This window comes from Crinia signifera, chromosome 1 (genome assembly GCF_055691185.1).
Source record: "Crinia signifera chromosome 1, ASM5569118v1, whole genome shotgun sequence".
NCBI lineage: Eukaryota > Metazoa > Chordata > Amphibia > Anura > Myobatrachidae > Crinia > Crinia signifera.
Genome location: NC_139217.1, coordinates 148,798,640 through 148,818,138, shown reverse-complemented (window position 1 = coordinate 148,818,138; position 19,499 = coordinate 148,798,640). Strand labels below are relative to the sequence as shown.

The window sequence follows — 19,499 nt, the reverse complement described above, 5'->3', positions numbered from 1 at the left end:
ATTTCTGATGTTACTCTCACCTCATCACTGAAAAAAAACTTCTTCCCTTCTGCTTTTTCAAAAATAAACAAAAAATTTCAAAATTATTATTTTATTTTTTTTTTCCATATTTTTCTTTTTCTCCCTAAGGCTCTAAAAGAAACATCACCTCTCCTCACTTCTCACTGAACAGAATTAACCCCTCAGTGGGACAGTACAATCTTTCCAAACATATGTGGGTTAGTGGGATATACTATCTCAATTCTTGAAGCTTTCACCACCTGTCACCAGACCATTGCGCGTTCACTCTCATCAAATAATCATTACCTCACAGGTGCATCATCATCGTCAATTTCAACTAACTATGACCAGCATAGTATTTTCTATACCTTCTCACTTGCTCACACTAGTCACATACTCAGAACTTTCTGTGATCCCATACAAATGCTTAAAACGGTGCTACCTCTTTCAAAGACAAAAATGTAAATAAAATAAATGAAAAATGTCCCCAAAAAAACCTAACCATGCGTTATGTGTCATTCATTGTTACCACACCTACGCCTTCCACATCCTGTCATTCCTTGTTACCAGTCTTGTGGGTCTCTACTGTCATTCTTTGTTACCAGTAGTCACGTGTCCCACCCCCACCCTTTTTTCTCAGTATATTCTACCTTGCACGTAGGTGGCAGATACCCCCTGTGAATCTCGCTACCGGTCAGCACTCTTCACAGGAAAAAATCAACTCATCAAATCAGAAAAAAATTATATGCAATATGTCATTCTTTGTTACCATATCTGCACATTGTCTAAGTGATCATTACACGATTAGATCACTATCTCCCCTGGTTATTTAGCTAACTGCGGCCACAGTATTAACCCCTTAAGATACTCTATCAATTTAGTACCCTCCCCCTTTCAAAACAAACAAAATTAAATTAACACAAATCAAAAACAAAACAAAAATTGGCTTAAAGAAAACCCCACACCCTTGAGTCAGTTATCACTGATTACCTTCCATTCATAAGAATAAAAATAAACCCAGGATTTATCTGCGCATTACTCAAGGTATATCTGATTCAATATATGTATCCAGATCAAGCAAATAGGCAATAGAAATTGCCAACAGAAAACACGGTCTAATATGTCAATATGAACCTTTAAGAATAGATGTTATATTGGACTTATATCTCATCGATATATATCACTTTTCTTATCCAAAATGTATTACTCATTAAATGAAAAAAAACATTGAATTCACATGATCATTTCCTGTTTCTTCACCTAACATGGACAACTCCTTATCTCGCATTACATCAACTGAATCCATCACTTTAGAGTTTCCAACTCACAGCTGCTTTGTTTAATAAACCAAAAAAAATTAAATCAAAAACCCATAGCAGAAAAACATCAGTCCTACATTACGGACTTCATCTCCGCAAGACAGGAGAAAAAACTTTACAATGAGATAAACTCGATCTTACTTTCTTTGTTATAAACAATATTCCAATTAACTTTATTTATTTTGGTGGTAAAAATGAACTGTTACTTGGCTTACAATATTAGCGTCTACTCCTTTAAACTCTGTATTTTAACGGACCTCTGTCTATGGATATAAAGAAATTAGCTCAAACTGTTATTGTAATCCGACTGCTTGCTAGCTCTAACAATGCAACCTATACTTAATTATTTATTAACATTTTCTTATATAAACCATATACAGTAGACAATCCGGGGGTTTCCAAACAATACAGATTATGGATAAATCATGCATTCCATTTCTTCCACATGTTGCTGGCCAGACAACCAGAAAGAAACGTAAATGCACAATCTCCTCTACCTATCTCTAATCACCAAATTATAAGCACGGGAAAACCTACAACAAATATATGCAACTTCTTTAAAATTTATAGATTGGACAAACAAAGAAACTCTAATTATCAAAACAACCGCTACAGATTAGTTACTTCAGCAATATCCTCAGCAGACAATATACACCAAACAATCCAACCGCGGTCAAAAAATAAAAACAAACAAATACTGTCATTTAAAGAATATATATATATATTTTTTTTTTAAGTAGAAAATTTATTGCCAGCATAACCTTTATACCAATATGCTTGCTATAGTCTGCACGCTTTGCAAATAAACCAAATAAATACTCTTCCTGACCCAAGCAATGTTGTTTACAACTTCTTGCCAAGTTTCTCGCTGCTCTCCTTATCTATTCTCTGACACAGAGAAGAAATGGGCGATGCGGGGGGGTTTAGCAAGCTGACAGTCTGCAAAATGCAGCGTTGTCTTTCCATGCCTTAAATTACGATCTATTTGTTTTATAATTATAGATCGAAGTTGCTTCAAGTAATTGTGGATTACCATACCTTAACAGATGTTTGAGAAGATTAGGGTACACAAATGCACCGACTTTAAAAAAAATTCTACACATTTTTTTTTTTTTTTCCAATAGCTAATTTTTTTTTCAAACTTTGATCTTCTCAATAACTGATAAAATATGGACACCAACCATCATTGAATCTCGCTGGGGCCTCCAACTGATAAACCAGATATTTATCTGATAAGATTAGATATGATTAATAACCCAAACCAAATTTATTTACTTTATTACCTTTAAATATAACGGCAACGCTGAAATGATTGCACACCCACACAACCTTGTTATAAAAGGTATGACAATGCTTTACTTAAAGAATAGCTTCATTACAGATATTTGCAAATGCAGACTAACACAAGAAACATAAAATTGATTAGCTAATACTTAAACAGTAATTCTAAATCAAATCAAAATGGACACCTTTCAAGGACAGTGATCAGCCATGATTAAACCTCCTTCATAGTTACCTCCAGCCCCCCCGTGCTTGCTGGTTCTTCCTCAACTGCCTTCTCCCTCCTTCTATCACTCTGATATTTAAACCTTTATCACATTAATTAATTAATTACTCATAAGCATTGAGTCTTATTGGAAAGCTCTGCTTTCAATCATGATGTCATAATTAACCCAACACCCAACTTCAGTGGCCTTGTGGGTCTACGCATGTGTGGCCTTGTTCCAATCTTATTCAGTTTGTGGAGACTAGATTCCTGTCCTTGCTACATTATACTGTCAACATCACATTCTTAAGCTTCTAAAACCAAAAACAATATTCTATAAGAAATCACTTTTACAGCTCTGTTCTGAATGATCAGCCATTTTAATAATATTATTATGCAAGTCATGCCTAACAAAATGGCTGCTGCTTCTAACATACAGTATTATAACTGTTTAGCGCAAAGGGAAGGCCTCATACGCAGTGAATAGTACAGTGTGCAACAAGCTAAAATCATCTGCAGCAATAATAGCGGCAGTCAGGAAAACAGAATATAATAAAAGCATAGATTTATTGATTTGTTGATTTTCTGTATTATCACTCCCATTTGTAAAGCCCTTCTGTGTCATGTTGTGCCCAATACTATAGGTTTCAGCTGTTGTGTCCACTTGCATGGCCAGTACTGGACACCCCCTCTGGATCATATAGTTTGCAGTTAAATCCTAAAACATATAGGGGGTGATTCAGGTTGGTTTGCATTTTGTTTCTGTGCAGAGTAAATATCAGCTGCTTTATTTTACACTGCAATTTAGATTTTAGTTTCAACACATCCCACCCAAATATAACTCTCCCTCTCTCTGCACATGTTACATCAGCCCCACCTGCACATGGTTTTGTCTATTAAAGAAGGAGTTTGCTTTTGCAAACAAACCTGAATCACCCCCATAGTACCTAAATATTTTATCAAATGATTTTGTTTGTTTTTCTTGTTTTATTAAAATTTGTTCTGTCAATCAAAACATCAAGCCATATAAATCTGTGGAGATTGTTGTATTCACACGTTAAAAGGGGCGAAATGGTATTAATTCGAAGGGATCGTTATCTATCTGTTATCTTATCTGTATCAATCTGTTATCTTATCTGTTTTCCATAAGCGATTCTTATTTTCAGTCATACAGAAGATGATAGTATTTTATAGTGTTTAGAAAATGGAGGAATCTGTGAAAATGTATTTCGTGATACAGTACAAGTTTATGTATAGTTTTCAAAATCTTCTATTAAAAAGTCTATTGGCTATGCAAAAAAGTCCCTTTTTATCCTTAAATACTTTAAAATATATATTTTAATTAGTGTGTGTGCTTTCATAAGGGAATAGAAGTCGTTATAATCAGTGGCGGCTCTTACCATGATAAAGGAGGGGGGCTGCCGCAATGCGCCCCCCACCCTCCACTGCCGTTGTCGTCCCCAGCCATCGCCGACGTCCACGGAAGGCGTGCACCCCTGTCCCCTGCACGGGGCCAGCACATGCGCAGTACCTTCATACATACTGGGCATGCACTGGCCCAAGCCTCTGTGGGCTGCCTTTGCAGCAGCCCCTGAAGGCTTGATCGGGTTCCCGGGTTCCGGCGCATGCGCAGTATGGGATGCCTTGAGTGACTGGCAGGTCAGACTTCCAATAGGAAGTCACTGCCAGTCACAGTGAAGCCAGTGCAGTCTCACAGACTGCATCTGGCTTCACTTTAGGCAGAGACAGTTGCGGATTTTACCTGGGGGGGCTGCAGCTCTGCAGCCCATAGGTAAAAACCGCAACTGGTTATAATCCTGTTTTCTTCAGATACTGTCCTACTTCTATAGTCAAATGGAATTTTTGGTTTAATTTAGATAAAAAATGTAAAATACTATATGGATTGTGAAAAGATGTGCACATGTAGCAATGTAATTGTTTTTTTTTACAGACTTTACTGGAAGATTTCGAACACCGATTACTATCAGCAGCAGAAGCTTGTAAACTGGCAGCAACCTTCAGCCTGTACACACCTCTCTTTGTACTCACCAATTTGGTATTTATGCTGCACCTTGTTATCCTTTCAGTTAATTAATATGACTCTTTTACAAATCTAAGTTGTGTAACTTGCATACACATGTAACACATAGAAAAGGTAACACACACATAAACTAACAGGGAGATGCATGAAGCCTTCTAAAGAGTGGATAAGTTCACCATTGGTTGCTATTGAAACTTCATAACTCTTTAGAAAGCTTGATGCATCTCCTCCCTAAATTTGAAACCAACAAATTTACTGAATGTGTATCATGGGGTTTTGTTAGTTGTATTAGGAGAGATTCGGTATGAAATCCCGATAGGGTCAAAATCCCGAATGGGTCGAAATACCGACAAGGTCAAAATATCGACATTTAAAATCTCGACAAGGACAAAATCCCGACATTCAAAATCCCGACAAGGTCAAAATACCGACATATAGAATGTACAGGTGAAACAGTCAACATGACTTTTGGTCGACAGGTTGCGAGGTCGACATGGTTTTTTCACTGCTTTTTGACCCGAATGTCAACACGGTGGACATGGACACAGTTATATGTGAACTGCAGCCCCTCCCATTGCTGGCTTCGCTTGCAATGCTTTGGGCAGGATGCCTCGCTACGCTCGGTACACTATTTTATTCTCCCGCTATGCCTTAGTGGATGGTAGGGCATGAAATACCGCCTGTCGGCACATGTCGGGTCAAAAAACAGTGAAATAATCCATGTCGACCTTGCGACCTGTCGACTGAACATCATGTTGACTGTTTCACCTGTACATTCTATATGTCGGTATTTTGACCTGGTCAGGATTTTGTCCTTGTCGGGATTTTTAAATGTCTGGTTTTGACCAATTTGGGATTTTGACCCGTTCGGGATTTTGACTGCATCCCTATTAGGAGATTAAATATTTCTGCAGTTTTTTATTATTATTATTATTATTATTATTATTATTATTATTATTATTAATATTATTTCTCATTCTAAAAAAGCCCCATGCATTTGTTTGGATGTCAGCTATTGTTAAATAGCCAAAGAAAGTAATTCAGAGCTTTATTATTTTCAGTCAATAGGATGTTGATTTGTTTTAATTAAAGAAACCTAGTCTATAGATTTATAACGAAAATTACCTGGGATGTCTTATGGAAACATGTTTCTATATAGTAGCCCTAATTAACAAAACAGTCCATATAGTTCTTATACTCTTATGAGGCTTTAGTCCATAGACTTCCAATACCCTTTTATGGTAACAGTCCATAGACTTCCGATACCTTTTACGGCAACAGTCCATAGTCTTCAGATACCCTTTTACGGCAACAGGCCATAGACTTCCGATACCCTTTTACGGCAACAGGCCATAGACTTCCGATACCCTTTTATGGCAACAGTCCATAGACTTCCGATGCCCTTTTATGGCAGAAATCTATAGCCTTTTGATACACTTACAATGCAACAGTCCATAGACTTCTGTCATATTTAAGTTGTTACCTCCTGTGTTCTCTAAAATGGGCATTGGCCTCACTAGAGGGAGCCTTGCCTTGGACCAACTAATCTCCCTAATTACTAACATGTATTTTTTTATTTTACCAATTCTACAGAACATCCGTGGCACATGTTTGTTGTCATATAGCTTGTCAAAAGACTGTCCAGTGGATAAGAGATCTTACTATCTTTCTCAAGCCAAAGAATCATTTGAGATTGGGCTCCTCACCAAGAAAAGAGGGGACCGCGTGACAAGTAAGCAGGAGCTTTACAGCTTTGTCAAGGCAGCCTTTTGTCTTGCAAATGTGCACAAATGGCTGAACGGTGAGACTGCCCAAAACGAAGAAGTGAATGTGATTTATAGTGAAGCCATGGAGAAACTGGCGAAGTATAATATGTTACCAGACAAACATGACAAAGCAGACTTGGCCAATTATATTATGACTCTTGTAAGCTCCATAAAAGAACTTTTTAAAGTGCAACCATTCCAAACCTCAGATGACCGTTCCTATGTTCCCGACAGCTACAAAGATTGTGTAAACAAAAATATTGTTATCGGAAAACTCAGTTTTAATAAACTACTGGATATGTATTCTCAGCATCACAACTCTGTGTGTGACTTGTTTGATCAGAATTGCAGAAATCAGCTTGCAATGGATGTAAAATCAGGCCCTTGTGTCACTGCATTAAAGACTACCGATACTGTCAGTACAGTAGACAACTCGCCCATCCAAACAGCTGGAGATACTGATCGATCAAGTGACAAATCACACAGGAGAAAGGTTGTGCGCTCTGATGCAATGAGCCAATCCATCGATGAGGACAAAAGTATAAGAAGGTCACCTAACAAACGTTACAGCTCCAGCTTGTCAAACTCCTCTTTTAGCTGGGAATGTATTCCTGAACATAATGAAAGAGAGTCTCACATACACAATGATGACTTCAGTAAAATGGAGAATCATAGCTCTTCAGCTGAAATTGGTGAGAGTGTCTATTTAGAAACAGATAACGGTATTGAGATACCTTTTCAGGGTCTGTCTGTTCAAGAAGGAAAAATCTCTGATAACCAATCTAACTGTCCGCTATTTTTAAAGAAACAAACCGTAGACGTCTTGCCATATGACGCAAACCAATCCGTCTCTAATACTGGGAATAATGAAATATCAGCTGCTAATAACGTGGTGTCTACTATGTCATGTGATATGGGGAATAATCACTATTTAGAATATGAGTCATTTGTGATTGTAGACCCTATGGCTGAGACCGAATCTATTACTGAAAATAAACCGAGCAATGTATCAGAAAAACAAAATGATGTTAAGGTTGATTTTACAGGAAGTTTTGGAAATAATGTAGAAGGAGAAGAAAACCTAGATTCTACAGCTGAAATATTTTTTGGTATACATGAGAATTTGTCAAAACCCCCAGGTCTTCCAGGACAAAGGCTATTTCATGGAATTGACATAGAAGGTGAAACCAAAGATACTACAGAAGATGCAGACACTGGCGTACACAGGAACATACCCACAATTCAGAATCTATCAGGTGGTATTGCAGGGCAAAGATTATTTCTTGGAATTGACGTAGAAGGTGAAACCAAAGATACTACAGATGATGCAGACACTGACTTACACAGAAACATACCCACAATTCCACATCTATCAGGTGGGATTGCAGGACAGAGGTTATTTCATGGAATTGATGTAGAGGGTGAAACAAAAGATACTACAGATGATGTAGACATCGAAGCACATGGGAACATGCTGATACCTCCATATCCATCAGATGGCATTGCAGGACAAAGGTTATTTCATGGAATTGATGTAGAAGGTGAAACAAAAGATACTACAGATGATGCACTTATTGATAGTCATCTACCAGCAGTTCCCTCTATACCGGTGATTAGCCAGAATAATCCGGCCTCCTTTTTTGAAGGCAGGTCATTTTCAACCGAAGACAGGTTTGAAAAGCAATTCCTTAACCAACAATGGTCTATTGACAGTTCAACTGACAAAATCTCTCTTAAAGAGCAAAATAGTAAGCAAAATTCATTAACTTCTCCTGGCATGGCAAAAGCAGGGAGCAGTGATGAGCCATGTGAAACCACCGAGGAAGGAGATAATAAGTGGAGTCTGGCCTTCAGTAGCAGCAATGGATCAAGTTCTTGGAGCAAATTAAGTCAATTTACAAGAAGTTTTTCTGACTCAAATTCACTAAATTCAAGTCTAAGTTCATTTGTTGTATTACAACCAGAAAGAACTGAGCAGATGCTCCAAGCTTGTTCACTAGATGCCACAGATTATGAAAAACTTCTTTCAGGTGTAAATCATGAATGGCTACTGAAGAGGCTGAAAGATACAGGAGTATTTAGCTTCCAACAGTCACATAAAACATCCAGTAAGTACAAAAACATACATAGTAGATATACTGTAGGATTTCTGTGTGTATTAGAATATTTTTTGGAAAGCAGCAGGAACCTATAAGTATAGTATGCTTGTGTTTATAGTTTTGCATTTAGTTTGCAGTGTTCTGTTTGTTTTTGCTTTTACATTTTACTGATAAACATTGTACACACAGGGCAATATTAGCCCGAATTGTTGACTAAATGGTTGCTGAGCGACCATATGGCCCGTGTTTTCGAGTGTGTACAGGGCGATATCGCTAGGAGAGCGCTCCCACAACCAGCCCTGTACTGGTCGCTGGTTGCAGAGGCATGCTCCTTCGATTATGACTACAAATTGATGGTCACTGATGAAAACGGTAAACAGTGCGACCAAATCGCACCATGTGTACACACCTTTAGAAATGCTAAATCTAGCCTTTATTAGGCACTGTGGAGGCTTTCAAGCTTTACTGTTAGCTCTTGCACTACATTTAGTAAAAAGTGCAAAGTGTCATCATAACATTTGGTAAAAAAAATAAGCTTTACAACTGTTGTTCTAACCATACTGTGATGTGTTAGTTTCTGGCAAATATCAACCATCTGCATGTGTAAGGGCTGTGGTATAGTGGGTCCAAGGGGTTTAGATCGATCATGGTATGGTCGACCACCCTTAGTCGACCTGGCTTAGTTAGACACGTAAAGATAGTTGGCGGCCACTAGAGCGGCAGTACCGCTTGTTAGATACCAGCAGCTGATCGTCGAGACTTTTTCAGTATATGTGCACAGTGTCCCCTCGCATGGCTTGCTACACTATTCTATGCTAATTCTATGTCCACTTCTATAGTAAAGAATGATCAAAGTGGACATGCACCAAATAATCCTGAAAAAGCCCAGACGACCATGTGTCCGTCGACCATGGTCCCACCGATCAGCCGTCGGTGTCTAACTAGCATTACTGCCGTTCTAGCAGTCACCGACTATCTTTACGCATCTAACTCAGCTGGGTCAACTAATGGTGGTCGACCTAAACCCCATCAACCCGGCGTCTGGATGCCATTTATTTCTTTATTAACAATTTCTTATATAACGCACACATATTCATCAGAGCTTTACAGAGAATATTTCAACATTCACATCAGTCCCTGCCCCAGTGGAGCTTACAATCTATGTTCCCTATCACATGTACACGCACACACAGACATCCTAGGGTTAATTTTGTTGGGAGCCAAATAACCTACCAGTATATTTTTGGATTGTGGGAGGAAACCTGAGTACCCGGAGGAAGCTCACGCAAGTAAGGGGAGAATATACAAACTCCACACACTTAGAGCCATGGTGGGAATCTAACCCATGACCTCAGTGCTGTGAGGCGGTAATGCTAACCATTACACCATCCATACTGCCCCAAATACCATGTGTAAGCACTCACTTTTCAGAACTGTGTGCTCTGAATATTATTGCTTCAATATCTTAATACACTAAACATTTGCTATTACTATAGAGCAGTGATTTTCAACCTTTTTACCTTGCGGCACACTAAATAAGATTTTAAAATTGCCAAGGCACATCATGAGATCCCACAGGGAAAAACACAAAGGCTCCCACAGGAAAAAATAAAAATATTGGCTGACATGTAAAAAAAACAATAACACTGGTCCCCACAAGTAACAAAAATAAAATACATTGGCCCTTTACATGAAAAGAAGAGACCAGTAAATAACAGTTGAACTGGTGGTGGCTGTAAACTGGTTTGGGCATCTCTAGATCTGGGGGCACACTTGATAACAGCTCATGGCACACTAGTGTGCCACGGCACAGTGGTTGAAAAACACTGCTATAGAGCTTTGCTAAAAACCAAAACCTGCCCTTAACAAGGTACTGCAGAAGACAGTTGAATATTGGTTTCTCTTTGTTACATAATAAATTATTTTGCAGATTTCATGCATAACCAGCAGTTATTTGGGAATTTGATGAATTGTAGATTACAACTTTTGTCAAGTTAATGTTGTGAAGCTCTTGTCCTTAGAACTGTAACAAATCTGGTAAACAAAAAAAAAACTAGCCCATTTATCTTCTACATATGTTTTAATAAGTAACAGCTGCTTTCAGTATTGTCCAGAGAAATACTGAAAAGACAAATTTCACACTCAAAACCCCTGGGTAGTAATACATTAATGATTATCTTCTGTTGTCCAGACAGGACCAGTGCCTTAGTAGCCATACATAGAACTAAGGTTACAGATTCAGAAATGCTGCATGTTGGCAAACACTACTTGTAGAAAGTCTTCTGCTTCTATTGTTATGAGAGTCAGAGATATTAAACATTGCTCATGAATTCAAGATAATTAGCGTATCATAAGGGCCATAGCTTAATTTCACATAAATGAATATTGTGTAGCTTCAGAAGGGCCAGCGTATCTCCTTTTGTGCATGGTCAACCCCAATAAATCAGAATAATGCAGACTACCTGATTGATGACCATGGGGTCGATCTCATCGACTCATCACGACACCGGGCGCACTTTATGGCAGGCCATATTTTCAGCTAATTCGGCCCTGCAAAGGGTGCGAGTTAGGCTTAATTTGGGTGCCATTTTCAGCGTTAAAACGGCACCCAAACAGGAACTTGCACCCTTCGGGTGTAATGGGATCGAACCCTTGTCTTCTGGTAAAGCCCTAGACAGGAACTTAGGTTGCCTAACAGGTGATTTGGCCAAGCTGACAAAACCAAAAAAGTAGGTTATGCTATTATGTACATTAACATGTTTTTATGTTTGCTCAGTACTGCATACAAAGTCAAGGTTGCAGGTGCACAATTCATACTCCCAATTTATTAAGAATAAACATTGCAATAAAATTTTGCATTTTTAGCGAGGTTCTTTGCATAGTTATGGCCCTAAGTAACGGCTTGCCCACTGCGTCCAAGTGACCTCATTAGTCGGGCAAGTCCCTAATATTTTGGGGGGGGGTACAAATCTAGGGCACAGGGCACCTCAACACGAAGCAGCTGAGTGACCCCAGGGCAACACAAGAGTGAAGAAAATATATAGTAAAAAAGTAAAGATAGGTTAGTGAGAGAGGCTGCTAAAAAATAGCAGGGTAAGTAAGTGAGAGGTAACTAAATGAGAGATAAAGTAGTGAGAGGTAAAGTAGTGAGAGGTGATGGTGGGAAATGAGTTACATTGAAACAAAACACACAATAGGGATGAAAGTGAATATGAAAATAAGTGTTAATCTGTGTTACTCCTGAGGCCACACAGCCATAGCAGTCCAGGGGGGCCCACAACCCGGAAATGCATCCCCCATAATTTTTATTTATTTTATTATTAATAAATTGGGAGTGCACCTGCAACCTTTACTTTGTATGCAGTACTACTGAAAGGTCTCCCTGTCAATTGGTGTGCACCCCAGGACCCCACCCATGTTTGCTCAGTACTTTAAACATGTAGCATGGTTACATTTTCGACCTATTGGCTGACCAGATTTTTGCCGAAAATCGGGAGATCTCAATCAGATGCACGTTCCCGCAGATCTTTTGCTAAATCTTGTGATCTTACTTGCTGCATGAAATATCAGAAGATTTAGCAAAAGATCAATAGGAACGCACATCAGATCTTAAGATAAATCTTTGGTGAAAATGGGTGTTTGCCTGAAATCTTTTGCAGATCTTTCTAGTGTGTGGGCACCTTTAGGCTTGCCATAATATCCCTTTAATATGGGACAATTAGGATTTAACAGGTGAAATGCAGGTTTGAATTTAGTGAGCAACAGAATCTTTGTCCATTATAGGTGTCCCAAATAAAAGGGATATTATGCAAAGCCTAGGAATGATATGGAAAAAAATAATAATATAAATACCACCCACTTTTTCATGTTTATTACTTTAGATACTTCTATCAAACTGATGTATTTACATCAGGGTGGCTTCAACTTCTTCTTTTAATGCCAGCATTTTGTTTTCAGTAAAGCCCAAATTACAAAATAATGAAATACTTAATGCCTCATTTTCAGTTTTTGCTAAATTTTTACAGCCAACTTTCAATAAAGTCCATTGTGGTTTGCAAACTATGTATGTAAGTAGCAATAAAACAAACCATAAAGTCCATTGTGGTTTGCAAACTATGTATGTAAGTAGCAATAAAACAAAATAAGACAGGTGTTCCATGTGATTTAGTATCTTATCCAGGGCACACATGCACTAATCTGCACAAAAGGAGAGATGTGTGATCTAGAGAAAGCTGCCTGAGACACTGCACAACTCCAGTCTCTAAGTATTCTCATACTTGCCAACTTTAAAATGCTGGAATGCTGGAGATCTGTAGAGGAACATCCAGGTGGGCAGGGTAGGGCGTGGAGCTGTGAACCAGTTAATTATTTCCCTGCCATGCGGGTTGGTCACATTTCTGGCATTTACATCTATAACAGATGCAATGCCATGTAAGCTTATAATGAATCGTGTCATGATGCCACCACCCAACCCAGTGGCATAACTATAATATATGCAAGGTGTGCAAACCATGCCCAGCCATACCATTTTCCCAGAGGCCCTTCTTAATAGACCCCTAAAAATTCCCAAAGAATTTGGGTGTCTCCTGGAAATTCTCCTGGAGAGTAGGCAAGTATGAGTAAGCTATAAGAGAGCACTAGTCCTGCTCATGGGTTGGTATGCTGTATATGTTACAGATCCAGAGGAAACCAGCCTAGAAGAGGTAATCATTTTTGTTCCATTTGAAATAAATGTGTTCTGTTCATAGGATGTGCAAATCTACCTTCAGCAGCCACTTTATTGCCATAGAAAAGGAGAATGTAACTATTTAGTAGATGCAAATAATAGATGAGTGAAAAATAAATGATGTGTATCTTATTAAATGTTATGATTGACAATAGATACTGCATCTGAATAGTTATATCCCTGTATCATATGTAGGTGCCCTGCTTCTGAAATTTTTCAAAAAATCTGAGCTGTGGACTGCCCAGGAAACAATCGTTTACTTTGGGGATGATGTGGATGTTAAAAATGAGGGAAAGCAGAGGAAAGCTTTCTGGATCTACTTTCTGCACCAGGATGAGACTCTGGGAAGGTATTTTGTCCTTCTCATTTGACAATACAACATTTGCATACTATGTGAGGATCTGTATCCCATGATCATATCCACCACTACTCAAACTATGGCCCTTATTCAGATCTGATTGCAGTACATATGTGTTTGGAAAATGGGCAAAACCATGTGCATTGCAGGTGGGGCAGATGTAACATTTGCAAAGAGAGTTAAATTTGGGTGGGGTGTGTTGAAACTGAAATCTAAATTGCATTGTAAAAATAATGCAGCCAGTATTTACCCTGCACAGAAACAAAATAACTCACACAAATATAACTCTCTCTATACATGTTACATCTGCCCCAAATGCAGTGCACATGGTTTTGCCTATTTTCCAAACAAATTTGTACTGCGATCAGATCTGAATAAAGGCCTTTGTTTTAATACTGCCCACTCATTGGGATCAATATAGTGCCAAATACAGTATTACAACAATGCTATTTTAATTATGTGGAATGTAATAATGAATTACTTTGAGAAACATGACACTAGAATGAATTTATTGGTGTGTCTGACCATTGTGTGCTCTTGTTGTACTGTAGGTATGTTGGGAAAGCATACAAAAAGCAAAAGGAGCTGCTGTATCATTTCATCGATGTCGAACGCCAAATGACTGCTCAGTATTATGTGACAGAATTCAACAAAAGACTATATGAGTTGAACATTCCCACTCAGATCTTTTATCTCCCTTCTTCTGTTCTTTTGGTAAGAGCATCACAGTAAGCTAGGGATATAACTCACCCTTGCTGAAAATATTTATAGTTTAATAAAGAGCATGAAAATACACAAAAAGAAGTGTATATAATAACAAATGACACAAAAGTTCAACAATTTATTTTAGCTTGTGGCATTTCTGCTATTAAACTTTGTTGTATGTATATAACCTTACATCCCACAATTTCATTATCTATTGTTGGCACAACTCCGCTGTCTTGGAGTTATCCTTGACTTGTCCCTCTACTTCAAACCACACATTTTGTACCTCTCACAGTACTGCCTTTTTCATTTCAAAAACACTCCCAAGATCCGGTCCTTTCTCACCCTGGATGCTACTAATACCCTCATCCACTTACTGGTCATCTCCAAATTAGACTACTGTAATCTTGTCCTATATGACCTCTCTGACCACTGCCTCTCTCCACTCCAGTGTAGCCTCAATGCTGCTACCTGTATCTTTCTCTACAAACGTACTATGACCACTTACCTTCTCGTAAAAGCCCTCCACTGGCTTTCCTTTCCCTTCAGAATCCAATTGAAGCTTCCCACTCTCATTTACAAAGCCCTCACCCATTTACATCTCTGACTTTATCTCCCTTTACACTCGTGCTTGCCCTCTTTGCTCCACAAATGCATGCTGCCTCTACTGCCTACTGATTACATCCCCCACTCCCATGATTTTGTATGGCTGCTACCTATCTCTGGAATTTTCGGCCTTTTTCTATCAGACTCTCCACCACTCTTGAAAACTTCAAAATGGGCTCACAAGTACTTCTTCATTAAAGACAGCCATCTCGCATCCTAACCCTTTCTTGCTTTCTCAGTGTCTATCCCGCCTGCATCACCCCTGTATGTGTACCCCTTCCCTTTAGAATTTAATCTATCACAAGCAAGGCCCTCTCCCCTCTTGCCATCCGCATAACCAGCCTTTGCATAATTTATAATCTAGTGCTCTGTCATCCCCACCTTTACCAGCACTTGGGCTGTTTCTCTCAGAAACCACTCATGATCCAACCTTCTCCACACTCCTTACCAGCTTCTCGCAATCTATCTTAATCATGTGAAAACAAAGTTTGTTTTGCATATACTTCTACAGTCAGTCTATGGTTAAATTAGGCATATGCAAGGTATGTAACAGCATAGACATCATTTTGGAAATGTGTATCTGCAATACACTGCTCGCAATGCCTTCCATAAATACTTTTCAATATTTTACAGCAATTTAACCATACCAGTAGTAACATGTAGCTGACGTGTTCTTATTGTCACTTATTGGGCTGCTTCAGATTACAGAGGGCGGCAGCATTAAGGGATGTGTCAGTGTGGAGCCTTATATTCTTGGAGAATTTGTGAAACTTACCAATAACACCAAAACCGTTAGAATGCAGTATGAAGCTACGAAGTACGGTCTGGCTTTTGGACATTTTGCGTACGAATTTTCTAATTTCTCTGATATCGTTGTGGATTTACAGGGTAAGATGAAAAATGTGTTTGTATTTATCAAACTTCAACTTCATATTTAACTAAAAATTTCTCCTAGTTATTAATGTTGTATTTCTTACATCTATAATTATGCATGTGATACTATACAATTGGGACTGCACATATCCTAGGATGCTGGTGTATTTGCATGCAATTTTCACTTACAAATTAGATATTTATGTTCCTACTTTAAATTAAATAATAGTCTACTTATTGTAGAGTCAAATCCCACTGTGCCCTAATTAGCAAGGCTACTCTTACATAGATACTTTTGCGGTTCTAAAGATTCCAACTGCTCAAAATGGCAATAGTTGGGTTTATTATCATAAATGAATCTAATTTATTATTCTTACCTCTGGCAGCCAGAGACAATCATTACCACTACCCTATGATGACCTAATAGGTAGAATCAGGACCAGATTATGATTGGGGGGGGGGGGGGGACTTTAGAGAGGTAAATGGGTGGGCGCGAGTATATTAAATTGGGCATACCTCCCAACATGACCCATTCCCGGAAAGACAAAATGCTCCCTATCTGGACTTCCTTCGTAATATATGATTGGGGTGAACTTTGCTGAACTATTTAATTTATAATAAAGTCATTTCAACACAGGTGATTGCAATCATAAACTAAGAGGGAAGTCCAAGTACAGAGGATTTTGTCCCTCCTGGGATGGGTCAAGGTGGATAGGTATGGATTGAGTACAGTATATACATATTAAACTACTACAGTATATTAGTCAGATTAATATTGTCTGGGTACTGTTTACACTGTAGCTCTACCTAATTGAGAGACAGCTATTTTTATAAAATGTTCTTGTATTTGAACAAATACTACTTAAAAAAACCTTAAAATACACATAGAAAAATAAAAACTACTGTATCATCTATCATGTCACATGCAAGAATAGCAGCATCCTGTGTTCCTTTTACACACTGACACAGGAATCAGTAGAGCTAGTGATGTCACTCTGACCAGTGGTGCCCTATAAGAGTGGGGCCTGGGGTACAGTATCCGCTGCACCCCAACTTAATCTGGCTATGGGTGGAATCTTTTGAGACTGAGCTAAAGGAAAATGTTGTTAAAGGACAACTAATGTTCTACTCATTGAGGGAACCAAAACGTCATATATTAGGAAAGTATGTGCCTTCCTGGTCTCTGGAAAAGATATAAGGGGCAGGCATGAAAATAGCATGTGCACAGTGTTCTTTTCCCATATGCTTTGTAGGACAGTAAAAGTTACGGTACAGGGATTGCAAGATCCTACTGTAAGAATGTTTTTTTATAAGTGGTTAACACCATATAAATATGGCATTAACCTGCAAGGCAAAAGTAAGCTTTCTGGAGCTTGGTACATATTGGCAAAGCAGAAGTTCATACTGATAATAATAAAGACCACTGTTTCCATGCTAATTAGCTTTTTGCATGAGATTTCTGTTATATCTCCTGTATTAGGCTATTGTGACATAGCCAAGATACTTAAAATCATGCGAAAACAGCAGTTCCACATGATTGTAGTTGAAAGGGTCTAGATACATACCTCTTTAATAATGTCCCTCAAGAGAGATTCTTCTTTTCGCATGTGGGTACATAGCTCTTACTGCCCCAGTTAGGAGATATTGAGTATATTTTCCACACTTGAAGAAGCGACATTTGGTATTTCACCTATGTTGGCATTTTAACCTGTTCTGCATTATGATCATGACAGTATATTGAGTGTCAGCATTTCAATCGTCTGTATTATGTAACTGTCGGGATATTGACCATCGGTATTTACACCCTGTCAATATAACAGTGTCGGCCAAATAATTGACAGTAAATCATATTAAACCCTGTTTGATTTCACAAAACAGCATTTGAATTACAGCCTCACCAATTGTGCCCTTCAGTAGATAACTGACAACGTGCTGTGCCAAAGAACAATCCAAGTGTAATATGTCCAAATAAAACAACTTTATGTATATTTTTCCAGGTTGGGTAACAGGAAGTGACAAAGGAGAAGCACTCATTTACCTCACTGACCCACAGATCCATTCCGTTAAAGATACACCAGGAGCCACCTGTCTAAATTTTGGAAGTGATGGAATATTCATGTTCTTCAGTGTTCAACATAAAGAATGCAATGAAATTTGTCATAGTCTTTCTCTTACCAGGCCTAACATGAAAGCATTGGAAAAGTCTAGTAAAGCAGGACGGAGTAAAGCCCGTCGACAACATTTCAAGAATTCCAAAAGTTCAAGATAATGAAACACTACAGCAACTCCATTGTAGACCAGTTCAGCACGTCTCCTGATAAATTAAACATATTTTTATATGTTTTACCACTAATAATAATTTATTTATTATTTGGATTAAAAAAAAAAAAACTATAAGTTTATAGAGGAAGGGGTGTCCAACATGTTAATATCATGGAGGCCAGTCAGTGACTGCTGACTTTTTTCATTTGTTTTCTATTCTTTCTGATTTATTTAATCCCTGAAAGGTGTGGTGCTACATTATATACTATTTATATTATTAGATTATTTTTCTATGAATATTTAGAGTAGTTATTTTGGTATAATGTGGTTAACATAAACTATTTTTTTCAGGGACACTTTTTTGTAGGGTTCATAAGTAATGGGCCAAAATAAATCTAGTCTGGAGAATTTTCATGGACACTAAATATAAGTCAGTGAATGCTGACTTTTTCATTTGTTTTCTATTCTTTCTGATTTATTTAATCTCTGAAAGGTGTGGTGCTACAGTATATACTATTTATATACTATTTATATTATTAGATTATTTTTCTATAAATAGAGTAGTTATTTTGGTATAACAGGGTCAACTAAATAAATCTAGTCTGGAGAATATTCATGGACACTAACTATAAGATGTACTGCAGATATAGCCATAGTAAACTAATGTGCCTTTGGAGAGCTTAATAATGTTGTATGACCATAGCTCCTAAACTTTGGTTTTATGACACAGAAATATTAAAATAATATATTAAATAAAATCTGATTCATGAATGTATCTGTGTACATTAAAAAAATCATCTAACTATTGTTTTACATTTTCAATAAAAAGTATATTCTTCATACTCTATGTACTCTAATATACTCTACATACAATCCCTATGGCTTAAATTCATGTTATTTGGAGGGATACTTACCCATACATTTGCATGGTACTGTACATCTGGATTGATAATCATGACACAGTATAACAAGAGGATGCATTGTAGAATATGAACTAGCAATACAGGTGCTTACGGTCAGCTACTAGTATCATATAGAGCGATCATTCAGACTAACCGCAAAATACAGTCAGGTCCATAAATATTGGGACATCGACATAATCCTCATTTTTTGGGCTGTATACACCATCACAATGGATTTGAAATGACCCAAACAAGATTTTCTTTAACTGCAGACTTTCAGCTTTAATTTGAGGGTATTTATATCCAAATCAGGTGAATGGTGTAGGAATTACAACGGTTTCTATATATGCCTCCCA

General features: G+C 38.0%; 1 protein-coding gene across 1 annotated transcript in view; it reads left to right on the top strand.

The window, feature by feature from the left end:
- Positions 1–18,989, top strand: part of ALPK1 (alpha kinase 1) — a 150,174-nt gene extending 131,185 nt beyond the window's left edge. The window contains exons 10-15 of the mRNA XM_083174538.1: positions 4,757–4,861; positions 6,440–8,720; positions 13,633–13,786; positions 14,347–14,509; positions 15,808–15,994; positions 17,977–18,989. Coding sequence (XP_083030664.1) covers positions 4,757–4,861; positions 6,440–8,720; positions 13,633–13,786; positions 14,347–14,509; positions 15,808–15,994; positions 17,977–18,248 — 3,162 coding nt within the window. The 3' untranslated portion in view covers positions 18,249–18,989. The remainder of the gene's footprint in view (positions 1–4,756; positions 4,862–6,439; positions 8,721–13,632; positions 13,787–14,346; positions 14,510–15,807; positions 15,995–17,976) is intronic.
- The last annotated feature ends 510 nt before the right edge of the window (positions 18,990–19,499 follow it).